Below are 22,760 nucleotides of genomic sequence, written 5' to 3' on the forward strand. Positions count from 1 at the left end.
ATCAAGGTAGGGAAAAATTCCCCTCAGGTCACGTAGCACTCATTGCCTTAGGTAAGGATTTATTCATAATTAATAATAATAATAATAATAATAATAATAATAATGTATGGAACTTGAGGTTGATCAACATAATAAGAATGTTAACTTAATTCTCACTTCCAAATGAGTTCACATACTGTATACTATAACTAAGATATTCTTATAGATTTTGCTTAGGAGGAAGCTTAATAAAACTATCAGATTATAAACAAGTCTATATACATTTCTTTACATGCTTTACATAAAAAAACATGTTATATCTCATTAAAATTGAGGTTTAATACATTCCTGGAATAATTCCCAAATAATAGTGGCATGTACTTTCTTATCACAGATAAATATATTACAAGATTAAAAATGAAGTCTCTTAAAATGGGAATTACTACAATGAGGAGCAACACAATTCACATTCTAATGAATGTTTGGAACCTTCCATATGCAGAATCCCATCGATTATAAACTGTTGCAAGCTTATATAAATACTGTACATACTAGTGATACAAAAGTACACATTCCTTGAATAAGTAATATTTCTGTATGCATTTATAAATTTTAAAGTACAATAAAGTAATCTACTAAAACTGTGGTGCTTTGAAAGATTACCTAAATATAGAATAACCAATGGTCTAAAGATGTCCGCAGATTTTACTATAATTTATATATTGTGCTTCACGGACATGTAATTACACATAATTTTACAACATAGAATTATTACACATATTAATGTCCAAATTTACAAGTTGGGTACAATATAATATTATGAGTTGGAACTGATTGAATGTTGAAGCCGTTTGATTTTAGCTGAAACATGATTTTGACGAGACCTTGCTAAAAATATGAAAGTTTCAGCTTCTCATGCCATATAAATTCTCTTCAATTTCTTCCCACTTTGCTGTTCATCTTGAACTTTAAGTCACTCCACTGCACCTCAGATTCAAAATGTCTTTTTTATATGATAAAGTTATCTTGAGGTAAATTATACAATGACAATACAAAAGACAAACAAAATTACAAATGAAATTTGTTACTGTAAATGCATTACTGTATCATAAAAATAGCAAAATTTTGAAAATCTATTGAAAACAATACGTTGAAAAACTTATCATCAAAGAAAACAAACAAGATAAGCTTCTTTATAGGGAATACCCTTCCGTCTCCTACAAGGGAAAAAATACAGCACTGTTATGAAAACATGTAAAAAGTTCCAATACATCTACTGTATACCGCGATTGCAAAAACAGCTTATATTTCAAATTCTCAACTTTGGTTCTCACCTTCAATACTGTACAACTATAAAGAAAAAAGTTGCATTTTTATAATCATACACATTACCTTTCTATAAATAGTTAGCTCTCGGCTTCTATACGACTATCGTAACAATAATTTCATTTTGGAATCTTCTTGAGGTGCTTGAGTTCATGCGTAAGCCAGATTGCAAATGAGAGGGTTAAGAGAGATCCTGATTGATGCATTGCAGCAATGGCCGTAGGAACATAGAGAATAAGTGTACTTATGCCCAGTCCAACCTGGAATAATTAGAAATTTTATAATTTATATCTGTATAGTATAAGAGTTCTGATATATTTTCATTTGCACGTTTTCATACTTACTTGTCATTGCTTTGCTCTGGTGATTATGTACAACTACAACCACAAATAAATAAATGAAATTGATAGGTTTAGGATTAAAAATTACTTCTCAAATCCTCATAATAAATTTTACTATGGAAAGAAATACTTAATAATGTACACCTACTTTAAATAAATATCATAAGTACAGGAAAATATTTCCAACTAAAGATAATCAAGTATGGGATTACCTTTTTGGGGAAAGCTGGTTTGATTATTGGCGCTGTTAACTTAACTCTTAGATGACCGTTATGTTTTGTGCATCATAAATAAAATTTTCAAATAGCAGTAGAAACCTTAATATTTGAGTTATGTCACATGAAATTTTCATGACTTGAGTTACCAGGCCAGTTTTATGTTTTGTATATAATGTACCACACATTGTTATTCCTTATCTATGTCTTTCTAGGAAATTACCAACCCAAAGCGATAGAGGGAAGGCAATTGCTGAAGTAGCAGCACATGTTCGTCATGACTAATACTGACATCAGCTTTTTCAGTCGTCGTTAAGCAGAGTCCCAACATGTCATTACCTCGTGGGAGATGCCCTTCCCTTCTTCCATGTGGATTAAAGCTCCCTACTGAGTATAGGAGAGTGGTACTTCGTCACAAATAAAGACCTCCATCCTTCAAAATGTTCGGTCACATACAAAATACCACAAAGTTCCCCTGACTAGCTGCAACGATGCTTTAGAATCAGATCTGTGTCAGACGATCTTTTCATGGGCTAATATATGCAACAAATAAGAGATCTGGCTTTTAGCTTGTTGATGTAGGCTATGACCATGGTGTTATGGCTCATTATCACTACTGAGTGCCATATCAAACACTAGGAATGCTTGTGGTGCAAGGAACACAAATTGCATTTCCAGAAGGTTGATGTGTATGAGCCATTCTTTTGTTGACCACACCCCTGAAGCAACTAAGTCCTCCAGGTATGCGCAAAACCCTTCCATGGATATGTCTGAAAACAAAAGTATCTCTGGAGACGGAGAGTTGAGTCGAAAACCCAAGGTGAGGTTTTTGTCATTCCAGCACCAGGCAAGATCTTCTTGAATCTAATGTTGCACTGAAGCAAGATGGGACGAAGAGATCGCTGGCTGCTAACCAGTGATGCTTCAAACACTCCTGAAGTGATTACCGGTCACCTATGTGCATCAAGTTTCTCAAACAAGGTAAGGAGTGCCACAAGATATTGCCACTGCCAAGCTGGAAGGCCTTTCTTGTACATGAGCTGATGCACTGCCTCTCTGAGCCTGATGTTGCAATCGTCTGATAGAAAGACTCACACTACTGCTATGTCCCTTAGCATGCCCAGAATCAGTACTTCATCCTCTACTGAGGGGGGGGGGTACAAGACTACTATTCCCTATTTATCATGATCTCCAGCTCATGACAAAAGGAGATTAATATATCTTGATCCTGAAGCATCTGCCTCTTGGGGGGAGCCAGTATAAGCCAATCATCGAGACACCTAAACAGACGTATCCAATGTGAGTGGGCCCCAGCTGAAATCAGATTGAATACCTGAGGAGCAGTGAACAGTCTAAAACAGGGTCTTGAATTAATACACTGCTCTGTCAAGGAGGGGGTGAAGGTACTTTCTGAAGTTTTAATGGATAGCTATTTAGAAGTAAATACCCATTGATCCATGATGGCAGAACAGTTTGACAAACAAACCAATTCAATAGCATGAGGTCGATGATCGACCTCCAGTCCCCAGTCAAGGAAACTTCTCCACCAGGAAGAGTTGATAGTAGAAACCCAGGGACCCATCTCAAATGACTTTTTGAGCACAGTATTATTCTCATCCATCATTTTCACTTAAGTTGCTAAGGTTAGAGGTTTCTACAATTTTGGAGGGTATAATTGAATACCTTCGGAGTGCAAGTCAGGGGTGGCCGTTGGTCCTGGAAGTAAATACCCGTCTTAAGGAAGGGAACGGCCCCCTGTCACCTCTCCTGAGTTGACCAGGATGGAGGCCATGAAAAGGTGGAGCACATCCACTCCTTTCCTAGTGAAAGAAATCGCTGCAAATCTTGACCATGGCTAGGAGAAACCAGGAGGTTTCTTCATCCCCAATCCTGAAGGTATGGCAGCAGTAGTCTTCATAGGACTTCAACCCTTGAAGGCTACTACACATTGGATTAGTGTTATGTCTAGCAATCCTTCACTTTGCCTCCAGGCGCTTAGGTATTCCCCAGTTCTATCGTTACCTTTGATCCAAGCTGGTGAAAGAATTGAGATGCATCTGCATGTCTCCTCTTCAGGACATAGTTGATCCACTGATTGGTTGACTGGTGTGCCAGAAAGATCACTGTCTTTCCACCAGACAGTACCTGTTTCCTGTACTCTGCCAGTCTCAGGATTTGAGAAATCTTGGGATTGGGAAAAGTACACCAAAGCCCCTGACCACTGATCAAGTCAAATGTGGCATGGAAATTGACCATAGACAAAGCTTTCAAGTCTAACAACTTGTGAACCAAAAAGAATGTGCCCTCTGTTCTGAGCTTCCCCACTGAAATCCCCTGTCAGTGTAGAGACTGCATGATCAACAGGTAGGAGATGGTTCCATAACCTCCGGTACATAGAATAATTTCTGCTGAGAGAGTGTGGGAAACCATGATCTTGCCTGACTGTCCAGACTAGAGAAATTTCAGAACCACATATCTGATCATTAACTTTGTTTAGTTCCACATGAGCTAGATCCAATCATGACCACTCAAGGAAAGGCTTTGATCCTTGAGGGAAACAGAAGGGCTGATCATTGACTGAAGATCTTCTCACAACAGGTGCAACAGTTGCCTCCCCCCAAACCATTATCCACTCACAAATGAGTGCAAGAATGTCCACTAAACCTAAGGAACACTCTAACTCAGCATACTCTCCTTCCTCTGGTACCAGACTGAGTTTGGGTGGCCTTAGAGGTATTGTTCCCTTATTCCCTCTTCTTTCGTAAAGGCGGAGGCCTAAACAGACCACTGGGGAGATCATTCCTACTTCTTTAAGTACGTATGCTTCCAACAGAGAACGGAACCGGGATTACACTCATAATTGGTCAATGAAGGACCTAGTCACAAATTATCACAATCCCCATCAGAAACCAAACCATCTCTGGTACTGATGATACCTTCATAAAGAGCATAAGTACCCTGTGCCTTCTTCTCTGAGGATCGTATAGTTGAGCGTGTTCCTGGACATTGAGTGTACATCTCCGTGAGAACCGATCACCAGGTAATCTAGGACCTTGTTCCAAATTACACAAAGTTGGAGAGTTTCTCTATGCTCATATGAGCCACAAAACAACAATCCTGGCCTAGTCTTGTTCTCAATCGCACATACTCGTGAGACCCTCCCTACATGAGCAAGGGGAATGACTAGGTATCAGATTTTCATGCCTCTGACTGTGAGTGCATGTGGGAGCTTTTCCATGAACCATGAGGAGAATGATCACCAGAAAATTAAGGATGATCTTCCCGATCACATGCACAAATGGGGATGTCTCGTCATTTGTCCAAGCAAAGAGACCAATCACTAGTTACTGTCACCGCCAGTTCTTGTTCTTGCGTGCACAGCAAAACACCATTGCATGCCCTCTTCTTTCCCTTTGATACCGGAGTATGTCGAGGAAAAGAGACCTAGGTGGGGTGATCATCAACCATCCAAGAGAGGAAGCTGGAAAAGAGGAACAATCTTCATCCAACCAACCGACAGTGTGCATGCTCCGTCTAGTACCGATAGGAGCCTGGCCACTTTTACCTCAGCCTGAACTACCTTCCCTGGCCGGGTTGGAAGGTAGAAGCACACTGTATCTCTCTCTCTTGAAAGTCTTTGACTGGAGCCTCATGAGACTCCTTGTGAAAGGGCTGCTGCTTTTCATTCTTCTTACTAGAATAAGTGTCAGAACCAAAGTAGAAGTGAGAAGAACTGGAAAAGGGAGGGAAAATGTGTTCTAACCAGTCTTCAAGGTTGAGGTGTGGGTAACCAACAACAACTCTCCCTCAGAGGGAGACCTCAAAAGGAGCATCCTCAACAACAACAGAAGCCTCAAGGGAAACCATCACTAAATATATATCCTATGACACAGCCACAGATGTCACAAGTTGTCATCAACACGAGACTCCCCTTCAGAGTACAGGCAGCAGTCACTAAGGTTTTCAGCTTATCTGCCACTGGGGCACCAATAATAACCAAGATAGGCTACAACCTCCTCTGGTAACAGCCTTCATTGCCAGTCTGCATTGCTACCGGCAAACTTTGCCAAGAGACAAGGGAGTATTCCCTTAACTAGGGAAAGGTGATGCCCCCACCATTCCTGAAGAATACTCTGAGGTCAACCCACCCCCACACGCACTTCCTCAGGACCAAGCCCAAGGACACGTAGGAGACACTCCGAGTTGGGAGGAAATAAGGACTGTAAAGTTTCTTCAGCATCAACTTTGAGTTCAAAAAGTTGACTGTGAAGAAGCCTTCTTAGACCTTTTATTGTCCTCCTTAGAAAACATTTCCAACTGTGAATACTGTTACAAACAGTACTTAGATGACTGAAAACACTTGTGGCCTCTGCAAAGCAAACATATACATTGGGGATTAACAGTTATCTTTGATGTAAATCTCCCAAAATGATATTTTCATTATAAAATAAATTTTTGAATATACTTACCCGGTGAATATATAAATAGCTGACGTCTCCGACGGCCCGACAGATTCCAAAAAACTCGCGAGCGATCGCCATGAAGGTTGCGGGTGTGCCCACCAGTGCCGACTATCGGCCAGATACCGCATATACTTCTCAACCACTCCAGTTCTTCTCAGTCCGCAGGGTCTCTATCGGGGAGGAAGGGAGGGCCTTTAATATTATATATTCACCGGGTAAGTATATTCAAAAATTTATTTTATAATGAAAATATCATTTTTAAATATTAAACTTAGCCGGTGAATATAAAAATAGCTGATTCACACCCATGGTGGTGGGTAGAGACCAGTATTATAACAATAAAGGTGTATATGCTCAAGAGTTTTTGACAAATATTTCATAAAAACAAACTTAAGTATAGGTACCTGGCAAGGAAGCTGACTCTGATGATTACTCTGCCTCATTAGTCCGCTTTCCTCACGAAGCCCAGCCATCCTCTCAGGATGCTGAAAGACTCCCAGGAGCTGTTATATCCAGGGCGAACACCCCTATAACAGGACCTCATCAATACCCTTAATCTGGGCGCTTTCAAGAAACAACATTTTGACCACCCGCCAAATCAAAAAGATTGCGAAAGACTTCTTAGTCTTCCGTACAACCCAAGACAAGATTAAAAATTTCAAGAGTAGATTAAAAGGATATTGGGATTAAGGGAATGTAGTGGTAGAACCCTCACCCACTACTGCACTCGCTGCAACGAATGGACCCAGTGTGTAGCAGTCCTCATAAAGAGTCTGGACGTCTTTCAAGTAAAACGAAGCGAACACCGACTTGCTCCTCCAAAAGGTCGCGTCCATAATACTTCGAAGGGATCTATTTTGCTTAAATGCCACCGAAGTCGCTATCGCTCTAACTTCGTAAGCCTTGACCTTAAGCAAACTACGATCCTTCTCACTTAAATGAGAATGTGCCTCCCGGATTAAAAGTCTAATAAAGTAAGATAACGCATTCTTAGACATGGGCAACGAGGGCTTCTTAACGGAGCACCATAAACCCTCAGAACAACCTCGTATTGGTTTAGTTCTAGATAAGTAAAACTTAAGAGCTCTAACGGGGCACAGCACTCTTTCAAGTTCATTACCTACGATCTCTGAAAGACTAGGTATTTCAAAAGATTTAGGCCAAGGACGAGACGGGAGTTCATTCTTGGCCAAAAAACCAAGTTGAAGAGAACATATTGCTTTATTTGTCGAGAAGCCGATGTTCTTACTAAAAGCATGGATCTCACTGACCCTTTTAGCCGAAGCCAAGCTAACCAAAAAAAGTGTCTTGAGGGTAAGATCCTTCAGGGAGGCTGAATTTAAAGGCTCAAACCTGTCTGACATTAGGAACTGTAGGACCACGTCCAAGTTCCAAGCAGGAGTTGAAATACGACGCTCCTTAGAGGTCTCGAAAGACTTAAGGAGGTCCTGGAGATCTTTGTTATTCGAAAGATCCAAGCCTCTATGCCTGAAAACAGAAGCTAACATGCTTCTGTAGCCTTTAATGGTGGATGCAGAGAGGGAGCGACCGTTTCTCAGATAAAGGAGAAAATCCGCAATCTGCGCTACAGAGGTACTGGAGGAGGAAATAGAGGAGGACTTGCACCAATCTCTAAATACCTCCCACTTCGACTGGTAGATCTTGATGGTAGAGGATCTTCTAGCCCTCGCGATCGCTCTAGCTGCCTCCTTCGAAAATCCTCGAGCTCTTGAGTCTTTCAATAGTCTGAAGGCAGTCAGACGAAGCACGGGGAGGCTTTGATGAAGTCTCTTTACGTGAGGCTGTCGTAAGAGATCCATCCGCAAAGGCAGACTCCTTGGAACGTCTACCAGCCATAGAAGTACCTCTGTGAACCACTCTCTCGCGGGCCAGAGGGGAGCAACCAACGTCAACCTGGTCCCTTCGTGAGAGGCGAACTTCTGCAACACCTTGTTGAGGATCTTGAACGGTGGAAAGGCGTAAGCATCCAGGTGAGACCAGTCCAACAGAAAGGCATCTATGTGGGCCGCCTCTGGATCTGGGACTGGAGAGCAATAAGTCGGGAGCCTTTTGGTCAGCGAGGTTGCAAAGAGATCGATGGTGGGTTGACCCCAAGTCATCCAAAGACTCTTGCACACATCCTTGTGGAGCGTCCACTCTGTAGGGATCACCTGACCTCTTCGACTGAGACAGTCCGCCAAGACGTTCAACTTCCCTTGGACGAACCTCGTCAAAAGCGAGATGTTTCGATCTTTTGACCAAATGAGGAGGTCCCTTGCGATGACGAAAAGAGCATGGGAGTGAGTGCCTCCTTGCTTCAAGATGTAAGCCAAGGCCGTGGTATTGTCTGCATTCACTTCTACCACCTAGTTTCGAAGCAGACTCTCGAAACTCCTCAGTGCTAAATGGACTGCCAACAGCTCCTTGCAGTTGATGTGAAGGCTCCTCTGGTCTGCCGCCCAAAGACCCGAGCATTCCAGGCTGTCCAGAGTCGCCCCCCAACCCAAATCCGACGCGTCTGAAAATAACACATGGTTTGGGTTCTTGACTGCCAGAGACAGACCTTCTCGAAGTCTTATATTGCTGTCCCACCAGGCCAGGCAAGTCTTGACTGGTTCGGAGATCGGAATCGAGACCGCCTCCAAAGTTTTCTCCTTGTTCCAATGGGAGTCTAGGTGGAACTGGAGAGGGCGTAGGTGAAGTCTCCCTAGAGAGATAAACTGTTCCAGGGATGAAAGCGTCCCTAGGAGGCTCATCCAGCTTCTCACAGAGCAACGGTTTTTCTCTAGCACGAGACGGACTTTGAGCAAAGCCTGCTCGATCCTGTTGGCAGACGGAAAAGCCCGAAAAGCTAGACTCTGTATCTCCATCCCCAAATAGAGAATCGTTTGGGAGGGAGTCAGCTGTGACTTCTCCATGTTCACCAAGAGGCCCAACTCCTTCGCAAGATCCAAAGTCCACTGTAGGTCCTGCAGACAGCGATGACGGGACGACGCTCTGAGTAACCAGTCATCCAGGTACAGGGAGGCTCTGATCCCCGACAAATGTAGGAACTTTGCTACATTTCTCATGAGCCTTGTAAAAACAAGAGGAGCAGGGCTGAGGCCGAAGCACAGTGCTCGGAATTGGTACACCACAATCCTGTATACAAACCTCAGATAAGGTTGAGAGTCTGGATGTATCGGAATGTGGAAGTACACATCCTGCAAGTCGAGAGAGACCATCCAGTCCTCCTCTCTGACTGCTGCTAGAACGGATTTGGTGGTCTCCATCGTAAACTTTGTTTTGACAACAAAAACGTTGAGAGCACTGACATCCAGCACTGGCCTCCAACCTCCTGTGTTCTTTGGAACCAGGAAGAGACGGTTGTAAAAACCTGGGGATTGAAGGTCCGAGACTTTCACCACGGCCCCCTTCTCTAACAACTGAGACACCTGCAGATATAATGCCTGTCTCTTCGACTCCTCTCGATACCTGGGAGAGAGGTCTATCGAATCGTTTACTAGAGGAGGTCTCCATACAAAAGGGATTTTGTAACCCTCCTTCAGCAACAAAACAGACTCCCGGTCTGCACCTCTCTTCTCCCAGGCCTGCCAGAAGTTGGTCAATCTGGCACCTACTGCTGTCTGAGGACGTGGGCAGTCAGACTCTGCCACGGGAGGATTTAGATCCTCTCTTCTAACCCCGCTTACTATCGGCACGAGAGCCTCCCTTACTGGGAGCTCTGCCACGAAAAGGCGGGATAAACCTTGTCGCTGGAGTTTCAAATTTAGGTCTGTTGACATAAGAGGACGAAGGTACAGCCTTACGAGCAGACGTGGCCATCAAATCATGAGTGTCCTTCTGTACAAGAGACGCTGCGATATCCCTAATAAGCTGCTGCGGGAACAGGGCAGAAGACAATAGCGCAAAGAGAAGTTCTGACCTTTGACAAGGAGTGACACCTGCAGACGGAAAAGAACAAAGAGTCTCTCTCTTCTTAAGAACCCCTGCTGTGAAAGCAGCAGCAAGTTCATTAGAGCCATCTCTAATAGCCTTGTCCATGCAGGACATAATTTGAACAGAGACATCACGGTCTGCTGACGAGATCTTCCTACTCAAGGCTCCCACAGACCAATCCAAAAAATTGAAAACCTCAAAGGCCCGATAAATTCCTTTGAGGAGATGATCTAGGTCTGAAGAGGACCAGCAAACTTTCGAGCGTCTCATGGCCAGACGACGAGGAGAGTCTACGAGGCTTGAGAAGTCTCCCTGGGCAGAGGCAGGCACTCCCAAGCCGAGAACTTCTCCCGTATCATACCAGACGCTCGCACGAGAAGCCAGTTTGAAAGGGGGAAAAGCAAAAGCTGACTTCCCCAAATTCCTCCTGGACATTAACCAGTCGCCCAATAAACGCAAAGCTCTCTTAGAAGAGCGAGAGAGCACTAACTTCGTGAACGACGGAGTCGAAGAAGCTAGGCCCAGCGTGAACTCAGATGGGGGCGAACGAGGAGCAGCAGACACAAAATGATCAGGAAACAGGTCCTTAAAAATTAGCATGATCTTCTTAAAATCAAGAGAGGGCTGAGCAACCCTAGGCTCCTCTCCATCCGAAAGAGTCCCCAAAGGAACATCAGTTGGAAGGGGATCAACGACTTCCTCATCCGAAGGAACTTCATCCGACAACGGCCGAGTCTCGCGATACGGAGAGACATGCCGAGGAGGCAACGCTTGACAGGCTATGTCAACATGCGACGGAGCCGCAGCAACAGCTGAGGTAAACGAAGTCACGCCGAGGCTGCAAAGACTGAAAGTCTTGAGACTGACAAACAACAACAGCCTGAGTCGACTGCCGTTCGACATCACGTCGGGACTGCATTGACTGCAGGGTTTGAGTATGAAAAACAACACCCGACTGCGGTTCAATGTCACGTCGGGGCAACGGAGTCGGCCGACGAACGTCACTTCGAGACTGCGGCGACAGTTGCTGAACGTCACCTTGAGTCTGCGGCAAAAGGGGTTCCACGTCACGTGACTGACGTGAATGACGAGGAACACGATCAGAATCGCGTTTAACAGCACGGACAACGTTAGCGCTAACATCATAAGGACGAGAAAACACTTGTTTAGGCGGTTGAAGGCCAGAGTCACGCTTGTCGGACTGGCGAACCGCAAGCAAAGGATCTTTACGAACCTGCTCATGCTCATAAACCTCCATTAAAGATGAAAGTTTAGACTGCATGTCCTGCAGGACACCCCACTTCGGGTCAACGGGAGTCGGAACGGGCCGTGACGTCGGCAACGTCTGTGCATGCAAATCATCGCACCGAACGAGACCCTCGGACTCCGTGTCACGCTTTCGAAAGCTTAACAGGCGAACAGCCATCCGATGACTGCAAAAGGTCAGAGCTGCCCCAATGGCTACAGCCAGGACGCTGGACCTGTCCTGAAGGGACTGACTTGCGCTTTAAGGGTCTAGAAACCTTACGCCAAGGTTTCTTATGCGGCAATTCGTCGGAAGACGAGGAGAACTTAGTCTCCCCCGTCTTATGGTAAGGACGTTCTTGATGAGAAACATCTGATACCTTAGAGGGAACGTCTGTACGTCGGTTTACACCTCTCGCTCCCTTAAGTCCTACGACATTCCTTCTCCCTGGTGCAGGGGAGCCTGAAAGAGGTCTCGGACTAGGGGAGCGACAAGCACGAACAGACGAACCCTCGGTCGCAACACTAAACACATTTTGCGCACTTTCCACTTTACCACTTTGACTTTCCACTTTACCACTTTGACTCTTTAACAGCTTAACATCGGACATAAGCTGGTTCCTGTCCGAGGCTAAGGTTTCAACCTTCTCACCTAATGCTTGAATAGCTAAAAACATATCGCGCATTGAAGGTTCATGAGTGCCAATAGGGGGTTCAGAAACTACCACTACAGGGGAAGTATTAGGTTCAGGGGCATGGGAGGAGGAAAATTCTAAAGATCTAGATGAGCTTCTCCTCACCCTATCTCTTTCGAGTTTACGAGTATACTTTTCATACTCTAACCACTCGAATTCCGATAAAACCACACACTCCTCACACCTATCTCCTAATTGGCAGGATTTACCCCGGCAATTAGCACAAACAGTATGAGGGTCAATAGAAGATTTCGGAAGACGTTTGTTACAATCTTTCGCACATTTGCGATATACAGGAGAAGGGTCAGCCATTATGAAAAACCAAAGAAAATCCAAAGGAAAGCCAAGTTCATCAACAAAACAAAAAAGGGTTCAAGAGTTTTATTGAAGGAACAAACCAACACAGCGAAAGCCAATAAAACCCAAAACAAAGTACTTCACCAATTCGGTAGAAAACTCAAGGTCTAGAGCAAGCGGAACCAATGTTGTCGGTGACACCGACAGAGAAGAACTGGAGTGGTTGAGAAGTATATGCGGTATCTGGCCGATAGTCGGCGCTGGTGGGCACACCCGCAAACTTCATGGCGATCGCTCGCGAGTTTTTTGGAATCTGTCGGGCCGTCGGAGACGTCAGCTATTTATATATTCACCGGCTAAGTTTAATATTTAAAATTACTTCTTTCCCTCACCAGGGCACAATATTATTTCAAAGGTTTCCATTCTGGTGACACACACACACACTGCAAAGTAAAATAAAAAAATTAATAAGCCAGAATTTTTGGAGGCAGTAAATGTACATGCATACAGCTTAAAATTGGATTCAAAAGTGAGTAGTTTAACTGACTTGACAGGTGAGAACACCTTCCCCGCACCACCTTTTGGTAATTATAACTACCTTGTTAACGATTAAATGACTGTTCATGCTTGTGCTGAAATCATACTCTTATTTAAAGGATGAAAAGTTTGATTTTGTGTCAGAACAATTACCAATTTGTTTTATTTAAAACCTGGCAACATGCAGTATTATAACGAATTGTATTTTGAAATAAACAATTGTCTCTTAGTCTAACTACTCTATTCATAATTATAACCCTTTAGATTAGAGTAAGTACTTGAAATAAAATAATTCAATCTCCTACCTGCATCCAAGCCATTCCACCAAGAGCAGCCGCAGCAGTGTATGCTCTTGGGGGTAATTTAACTCCTCTCCTCGACCATAAATAAACAGCTGAGGCCAAGGCCAATGAAGTTGTCCCCTGGAACAGACAATTCAATGTATATTCTACTCTCAGTAATTAAATTAACAAAATTTTTCTTTAAATATTTATAGCAATGTTATAATCAAATCTCACATTTTATGCAGATAACAGATAATTTAGTACACTATATCTAGTGTCATATATGACTGTATGATGAAATTAGTGTTCATATATTTCAAAACCCTTAAACAAAAACGTTCATATGGGTAATATAATCGTATTACCACAAGGTCATGTGAAACTTGCAGATTGTATTGTTTATAAACATTCTTATGTATAGACAATTAAATTTCTGGTTGGATGATTACATGTAATAACAACAATCCTTACTCTTTTCCTTCCTCACACAGGATTATTATTAGATAATCATTGATGTTCATGATTATTGCTCTAGTTTCTCAATCTTTGTTGCAAATTTTAAAATAGTGGGAAGGAGTAAAATTACCTAACATCTAAGGCAGTAGAAATTTTGTTAAGATGAAAAAATATATCGAGTTCCTGATGTTGAGGCTAAAATTTTTTACAAGAAAACTTAATTGACTCATCAATTAAGTTTTCTTATAAGAAATTTCTAGCCTTAGATCACTTTGAAGTTACATGGACTGTAGGCAAGAAGCGAATCATCATCATTTACAAAATTACTAATTGTAAGAGCTCTATAAAATCACAAATTTTTAAGTAATTTGTATTTTTCTAACAGTACTTACCTCGAACTACTTTCTTAGGAGTATCTGGGATCTCCTCCCAACCGACCAGAGTTTTGTGTAGTTTACCCTAGTCCCGTTTTCTATGAGGGGTAACCTCAGGTGGAGTGGAAAACGCCCTGAGGCTATCCCCAGGTCAGAGAGCATGTTTGCTCAGTTCTCGATCTCCAGTAAGTTCTTGATAGCTTAGGTATCTATGAAGTCCAGCAAGGCACTTGGGGTAGGATGGGCGGGCCATTACCCGAAAGTAGTTCGAGGTAAGTACTGTTAGGAAAAATACAAATTACTTAAAAATTTGTGATTTGTTCCATCACAGAGTACTGACCTCGAACTACTTTCTTAGGAGATTTATACCTTAGGAGGTGGGAGTGTCCTTCAGGACCTAGAGACCGTGACGAGAATAGAAAAGGAACCTAGGTAGGAGACTAGGTTCTGCTGACCCCAAAGAAAACACGAGAAAATAGGGAAAACTACGCAAAAAACCATCTTAGTGTCTAAGTAACTCACTTCTGCAAGAATCCTAGGAGACATGTCCTTCCAATGATAGTGTATTCCATGGCAGTTTCAGGGGGCTACCTGAGTCATTTCTGGTAAGGGAATAGGGGAAGGAAGAACAAGGGGGCTCAGGAAGGAACCTGTGTCTCTTGGACTCGCTACCCGCAGTTACCACTGGGGCAACACCATTAAACTGTTTGGATCACGGAAATGACGGGACCGAGCGAGAACCCGCCCAGGGACTTTCTCGAGTAGTCCTTCAAGCAGTGAGCCGTAACGGTCGACTGGTTAGACCAAGTACCTGCCCTCAGGATTTGGCCCACTGTCATGTTTTCTCAAACGCCAAAGAAGTATTTAGACTCCTAATGCCGTGGGGTCTGGGTTTTCCTGGAAAGGGGACCCCTGCACTACTTTAGGGCCTGACGAACACTTGCCTTATCCAGAAGAAGAAAGTGCTCTTGGAGACTGGCTTCTTCACAGTCCCGAGGAAAATGAACAGACTCTTGATCTCGGGATGAAGTCTAGCTGTCCTTTCTAAATACTGCCATACTGCAAGTCCCTCGGGTTGTCCGAGCGAGGGATAGCTGGCACTGAGAACAATTCCACTTTGGGGTCCCAAACAGCTGGATTCTGAGTCTTGGCTACGAAGGAGGGTAAGAATCTGAAAGTAGTATCTCGCCAGCCATTCGAGTGTGAGATCTCGTACGACAGGCCAAGAATCTCACCTACTCTTTGCTGATGCCAGAGCTAAACGAAAGACTGCCTTGAAGGTGAACTCCTTGTCGAGAATGTCTTTTAGAGGCTTGAAGGGAGGTTCCAAAAGCATCTTCAAGTACCCTAGCCACATCCCCCTGGGGCACTCTAACGGGTTGGGGGGAAAACGACTGCTTGAAGATCTCGAAGAACGTCAAGATCTACCTGGAGGCACCCAGGTCTATGTCCTTCAGGAGGAAGACTTGGGATGGACATGCCCACTTCGTCCCTGAGATAGACCAGGAAGTCTGCTATCTCGTGAATGGAGGCCCCTATCGGCCTGATGTTCTTCGAGGAGCACCCCTTAGAAAAGGTACCCCACTACGCCTGGTACACCTCGATTGACGAACGCCTCAGGCCCCCTGACATCCTTGATGCCGTCCTCGACGGAAATCCTTCCTTTTTCCGGAGACGCTCGATAACCTCCGCGCGTGAAGGAGGGACCAAGGGTTTACGTGGAACCTCTGGAAGTGAGGCTGCCGAAGAAGGTCTGGTCTGTCTGGAAGTGGCCCAGGTGTAAGGCATGCCAGTTCCTTTAGATCCGCGAACTACCCTCTCTCTGGCCACCAGGGCGCTACCAAAGTCACCCACAGGTTGGCTGTCCGTCTCATTGGAAGGCGTCCTCGAACGCTGCTGCTGGATCTGGCACAGGAAAACAAAACACGGGGAGCTGTGCGTTTAGTCTCGTGGCGAAGAGGTCTATCACCGGCGAGCCCCACTTCAGGGAGAGGGTTTTGACCACTTCTGGGTGTAGGGACCGCTCGGGCCCTACCACTTGACCCATCCTGTTGAGGCCAGGACGGCCAGGACGTTCCTCTTCCCCGGAGAGAACCTGGCTGAAAAATTGATTTGTTCCACTTCAGCCCATTCTAGGAACTCCATCGTGAGACTGCACCGTTCCTTCGACTTCAGTCCTCCTTGCTCTTTCACGTAGGCCACCACCGTGGCGTTGTCGCACCCCGGATCCACGAAGCTTCCCCGGGGCAGATGGACGATCTCTAGGCACGCTCTTGTACGGTCCTCATCTCCAGCACGTATATGTGCAAGTTCGTCTCCTCGACTTCCCATTTACCTTTTGCCGTTTTGTCGAGAACAGGAGCATCTCCGGAGGGTCGGTAGCAAAGGGCATTCCCTTGAGGGTGTTCGTTCTGATTGCTACCACCCCAGGACTTCCTTCGTCTCCGGGGACACCAGGACTATCTAGTGCGGGGAGTCCTATCAGTCTTTGCCTGGGTTGGCCCGACAGGAAGGGCCAGAGTATCTGTTTCAGGGTGTCCAGTTTCTCCGCGGAGGGGAAGGCCCTCGCCATCCGGGAGTCTAGAACCAACCCTAGGTAGCTCATCCTGGTGGAGGAAATCAGCCGGGACTTCTCCAGGTTGATGATGATACTCAAGACGTTGTAGAACTGCAGGAGCTTCTCGCCTTGCTCCCTCAGTACTTCCTCTGAGACTAAAAGCAACAACCAGTCATCTAGGTACCGAATCTGGCGGACGTCCTGTTCGTGCGCCCAGCCTGAAACTGTTGCGATGACCCTCGTGAAGCCCTGAGGACTGTCGACAGTCCGATGCATAGGGTTTTTGAACTGCCACGTTTTGGTACTCCATTTTACCCTAAGGAACCTCCTGTTGGAGGGATGAACAGGGACCTGGAAGTAGACGTCTTTGAGGCCTATGGACCTCATGAAGTCCTCCTCCTTCAAGGTCGCTAGGACCGACTTCGGAGTGTCCATCTTGAAGTCGGTGTTGCACACGAATTGTTGAGGGCTGAAAGGTCTATGACCAGTCTCCAGAACCCTGTCGCCTTCTCCACCAGGAAGAGCCTGTTGTAGAACACTGGACTCGGTTTCTCGAATGGTTTTACTGCCCCTTTCACCAGCATTGCCGAGCCTTCTTCCTGCAATACTGCTACTCTCAAGGGGTCGTTGGGTGCCAACCCCTCCGCCTGTTGATCTGGGATCCGAGGTGGGGGTCCGCTAGGAAGGGCAGCTTGTACCCCTCCTTTAGTACTGCTACGGTCCACGGATCCGCTCCGTGGTCCCGCCATGCTTGCCAAGATCGTTTGAGGCATCCCCCCACCTGAGGCGCCAGCAGGAGTAGGGGGCCTCCCCTTCTAACTCCCTCGAGAGCCGCGGCCTGAACGCCCTCTCCTGGGGCCCAAGTAGGAGGGTCTGAAGGTTAACCGAGGAGTCGAAGCTCCCCTACGGGGGGTAAGGCAAGGGAAAGATTACGTGCCAACTTCTACATCCGACGGGCGGACGGAGCCGAAGAGGCACTTGGCAAAGGTGCGGGGGTCTCTCTCCAGCGGCCACTGAGGCAGGCACTGGAGAGGCAATAGCCCCGTTCGACCCGCTAGGGGGAAAACCACTTTGCCTTCGTCACGGATGGAGCCGTCAGAAACGGGGGTAGCTGTCATGGGTCTACCCCCTCCCGGGGAAATCCGTGGGGTTTAAGTACCCTGCCATGTCAGCGGCCTCTTCCGGTGCTTGGATGGGGCTGGCCGGGACGATGGCACGGATGGAGCCGCCGGAACGGAGGTAGCCGTCATGGGTGTGTCAGCGGCCACCTCCAATGCTAGGATGGGGCTAGCCGGGACGATGGAGCGGCTATCTCCATCACGGATGAAGCCACTGGAACGGAGGTAGCCGTCATGGGTCTATCCCCTCCCGGGGAGATCAATGGGGTTTAAGTACCCTGCCATGTCAGCGGCCGCCTCTGACGCTTGGATGGGGCTGGCCGGGACGATGGCACGGCTGGCTCCATCACGGATGGAGCCACTGGGACGGAGGTAGCCGTCATGGGTGTCAGCGGCCACCTCCAATGCTTAGATGGGGCTGGCCGGGACGATGGAGCGGCTATCTCCATCACGGATGAAGCCACTGGGACGGAGGTAGCCGTCATGGGTGTCAGCGGCCACCTCCAATGCTTAGATGGGGCTGGCCGGGACGATGGAGCGGCTATCTCCATCACGGATGAAGCCACTGGGACGGAGGTAGCCGTCATGGGTCTCCCTCTTCCCGGGGAAAACCGTGGGGTTTAAGTACCCTGCCATTTCAGCGGCCACCTCCGATGCTTGGATGGTGCTGGCCGGGACGATGGCACGGCTGGCTCCATCACGGATGGAGCCACTGGGACGGAGGTAGCCGTCATGGGTGTCAGCGGCCACCTCCAATGCTTAGATGGGGCTGGCCGGGACGATGGAGCGGCTATCTCCATCACGGATGAAGCCACTGGGACGGAGGTAGCCGTCATGGGTGTCAGCGGCCACCTCCAATGCTTAGATGGGGCTGGCCGGGACGATGGAGCGGCTATCTCCATCACGGATGAAGCCACTGGGACGGAGGTAGCCGTCATGGGTCTCCCTCCTCCCGGGGAAAACCGTGGGGTTTAAGTACCCTGCCATTTCAGCGGCCACCTCCGATGCTTGGATGGTGCTGGCCGGGACGATGGCACGGCTGGCTCCATCACGGATGGAGCCACTGGGACGGAGGTAGCCGTCATGGGTGTCAGCGGCCACCTCCAATGCTTAGATGGGGCTGGCCGGGACGATGGAGCGGCTATCTCCATCACGGATGAAGCCACTGGGACGGAGGTAGCCGTCATGGGTGTCAGCGGCCACCTCCAATGCTTAGATGGGGCTGGCCGGGACGATGGAGCGGCTATCTCCATCACGGATGAAGCCACTGGGACGGAGGTAGCCGTCATGGGTGTCAGCGGCCACCTCCAATGCTTAGATGGGGCTGGCCGGGACGATGGAGCGGCTATCTCCATCACGGATGAAGCCACTGGGACGGAGGTAGCCATCATGGGTCTCCCTCCTCCCGGGGAAAACCGTGGGGTTTAAGTACCCTGCCATTTCAGCGGCCACCTCCGATGCTTGGATGGTGCTGGCCGGGACGATGGCACGGCTGGCTCCATCACGGATGGAGCCACTGGGACGGAGGTAGCCGTCATGGGTGTCAGCGGCCACCTCCAATGCTTAGATGGGGCTGGCCGGGACGATGGAGCGGCTATCTCCATCACGGATGAAGCCACTGGGACGGAGGTAGCCGTCATGGGTGTCAGCGGCCACCTCCAATGCTTAGATGGGGCTGGCCGGGACGATGGAGCGGCTATCTCCATCACGGATGAAGCCACTGGGACGGAGGTAGCCGTCATGGGTGTCAGCGGCCACCTCCAATGCTTAGATGGGGCTGGCCGGGACGATGGAGCGGCTATCTCCATCACGGATGAAGCCACTGGGACGGAGGTAGCCGTCATGGGTGTCAGCGGCCACCTCCAATGCTTAGATGGGGCTGGCCGGGACGATGGAGCGGCTATCTCCATCACGGATGAAGCCACTGGGACGGAGGTAGCCGTCATGGGTGTCAGCGGCCACCTCCAATGCTTAGATGGGGCTGGCCGGGACGATGGAGCGGCTATCTCCATCACGGATGAAGCCACTGGGACGGAGGTAGCCGTCATGGGTCTCCCTCCTCCCGGGGAAAACCGTGGGGTTTAAGTACCCTGCCATTTCAGCGGCCACCTCCGATGCTTGGATGGTGCTGGCCGGGACGATGGCACGGCTGGCTCCATCACGGATGGAGCCACTGGGACGGAGGTAGCCGTCATGGGTGTCAGCGGCCACCTCCAATGCTTAGATGGGGCTGGCCGGGACGATGGAGCGGCTATCTCCATCACGGATGAAGCCACTGGGACGGAGGTAGCCGTCATGGGTGTCAGCGGCCACCTCCAATGCTTAGATGGGGCTGGCCGGGACGATGGAGCGGCTATCTCCATCACGGATGAAGCCACTGGGACGGAGGTAGCCGTCATGGGTGTCAGCGGCCACCTCCAATGCTTAGATGGGGCTGGCCGGGACGATGGAGCGGCTATCTCCATCACGGATGAAGCCACTGGGACGGAGGTAGCCGTCATGGGTCTCCCTCCTCCCGGGGAAAACCGTGGGGTTTAAGTACCCTGCCATTTCAGCGGCCACCTCCGATGCTTGGATGGTGCTGGCCGGGACGATGGCACGGCTGGCTCCATCACGGATGGAGCCACTGGGACGGAGGTAGCCGTCATGGGTGTCAGCGGCCACCTCCAATGCTTAGATGGGGCTGGCCGGGACGATGGAGCGGCTATCTCCATCACGGATGAAGCCACTGGGACGGAGGTAGCCGTCATGGGTGTCAGCGGCCACCTCCAATGCTTAGATGGGGCTGGCCGGGACGATGGAGCGGCTATCTCCGTCACGGATGAAGCCACTGGGACGGAGGTAGCCGTCATGGGTCTCCCTCCTCCCGGGGAAAACCGTGGGGTTTAAGTACCCTGCCATTTCAGCGGCCACCTCCGATGCTTGGATGGTGCTGGCCGGGACGATGGCACGGCTGGCTCCATCACGGATGGAGCCACTGGGACGGAGGTAGCCGTCATGGGTGTCAGCGGCCACCTCCAATGCTTAGATGGGGCTGGCCGGGACGATGGAGCGGCTATCTCCATCACGGATGAAGCCACTGGGACGGAGGTAGCCGTCATGGGTGTCAGCGGCCACCTCCAATGCTTAGATGGGGCTGGCCGGGACGATGGAGCGGCTATCTCCATCACGGATGAAGCCACTGGGACGGAGGTAGCCGTCATGGGTCTCCCTCCTCCCGGGGAAAACCGTGGGGTTTAAGTACCCTGCCATTTCAGCGGCCACCTCCGATGCTTGGATGGTGCTGGCCGGGACGATGGCACGGCTGGCTCCATCACGGATGGAGCCACTGGGACGGAGGTAGCCGTCATGGGTGTCAGCGGCCACCTCCAATGCTTAGATGGGGCTGGCCGGGACGATGGAGCGGCTATCTCCATCACGGATGAAACCACTGGGACGGAGGTAGCCGTCATGGGTCTCCCTCCTCCCGGGGAAAACCGTGGGGTTTAAGTACCCTGCCATTTCAGCGGCCACCTCCGATGCTTGGATGGTGCTGGCCGGGACGATGGCACGGCTGGCTCCATCACGGATGGAGCCACTGGGACGGAGGTAGCCGTCATGGGTGTCAGCGGCCACCTCCAATGCTTAGATGGGGCTGGCCGGGACGATGGAGCGGCTATCTCCATCACGGATGAAGCCACTGGGACGGAGGTAGCCGTCATGGGTCTCCCTCCTCCCGGGGAAAACCGTGGGGTTTAAGTACCCTGCCATTTCAGCGGCCACCTCCGATGCTTGGATGGTGCTGGCCGGGACGATGGCACGGCTGGCTCCATCACGGATGGAGCCACTGGGACGGAGGTAGCCGTCATGGGTGTCAGCGGCCACCTCCAATGCTTAGATGGGGCTGGCCGGGACGATGGAGCGGCTATCTCCATCACGGATGAAGCCACTGGGACGGAGGTAGCCGTCATGGGTCTCCCTCCTCCCGGGGAAAACCGTGGGGTTTAAGTACCCTGCCATTTCAGCGGCCACCTCCGATGCTTGGATGGTGCTGGCCGGGACGATGGCACGGCTGGCTCCATCACGGATGGAGCCACTGGGACGGAGGTAGCCGTCATGGGTGTCAGCGGCCACCTCCAATGCTTAGATGGGGCTGGCCGGGACGATGGAGCGGCTATCTCCATCACGGATGAAGCCACTGGGACGGAGGTAGCCGTCATGGGTCTCCCTCCTCCCGGGGAAAACCGTGGGGTTTAAGTACCCTGCCATTTCAGCGGCCACCTCCGATACTTGGATGGTGCTGGCCGGGACGATGGCACGGCTGGCTCCATCACAGATGGAGCCACTGGGACGGAGGTAGCCGTCATGGGTGTCAGCGGCCACCTCCAATGCTTAGATGGGGCTGGCCGGGACGATGGAGCGGCTATCTCCATCACGGATGAAGCCACTGGGACGGAGGTAGCCGTCATGGGTGTCAGCGGCCACCTCCAATGCTTAGATGGGGCTGGCCGGGACGATGGAGCGGCTATCTCCATCACGGATGAAGCCACTGGGACGGAGGTAGCCGTCATGGGTCTCCCTCCTCCCGGGGAAAACCGTGGGGTTTAAGTACCCTGCCATTTCAGCGGCCACCTCCGATGCTTGGATGGTGCTGGCCGGGACGATGGCACGGCTGGCTCCATCACGGATGGAGCCACTGGGACGGAGGTAGCCGTCATGGGTGTCAGCGGCCACCTCCAATGCTTAGATGGGGCTGGCCGGGACGATGGAGCGGCTATCTCCATCACGGATGAAGCCACTGGGACGGAGGTAGCCGTCATGGGTCTCCCTCCTCCCGGGGAAAACCGTGGGGTTTAAGTACCCTGCCATTTCAGCGGCCACCTCCGATGCTTGGATGGGGCTGGCCGGGACGATGGCACGGCTGGCTCCATCACGGATGGAGCCGCCGGAACGGA

General features: G+C 49.1%; 1 protein-coding gene across 1 annotated transcript in view; it reads right to left on the bottom strand.

Annotated features, from left to right (window-relative positions):
- Nucleotides 1-246: 246 nt before the first annotated feature.
- LOC137651204 (heme A synthase COX15-like) overlaps nucleotides 247-22,760 on the bottom strand; it is a 72,794-nt gene continuing 50,280 nt past the window's right edge. Inside the window, exons 8-9 of the mRNA XM_068384360.1 lie at nucleotides 13,343-13,459; nucleotides 247-1,565 (exon numbers count right to left, since the gene is read on the bottom strand). Of these exons, the coding sequence (XP_068240461.1) occupies nucleotides 1,425-1,565; nucleotides 13,343-13,459 (258 nt within the window). The 3' untranslated portion in view covers nucleotides 247-1,424. The remainder of the gene's footprint in view (nucleotides 1,566-13,342; nucleotides 13,460-22,760) is intronic.

The sequence above is a fragment of the Palaemon carinicauda genome, chromosome 12, assembly GCF_036898095.1.
Source record: "Palaemon carinicauda isolate YSFRI2023 chromosome 12, ASM3689809v2, whole genome shotgun sequence".
In the NCBI taxonomy this organism is placed as follows: domain Eukaryota; kingdom Metazoa; phylum Arthropoda; class Malacostraca; order Decapoda; family Palaemonidae; genus Palaemon; species Palaemon carinicauda.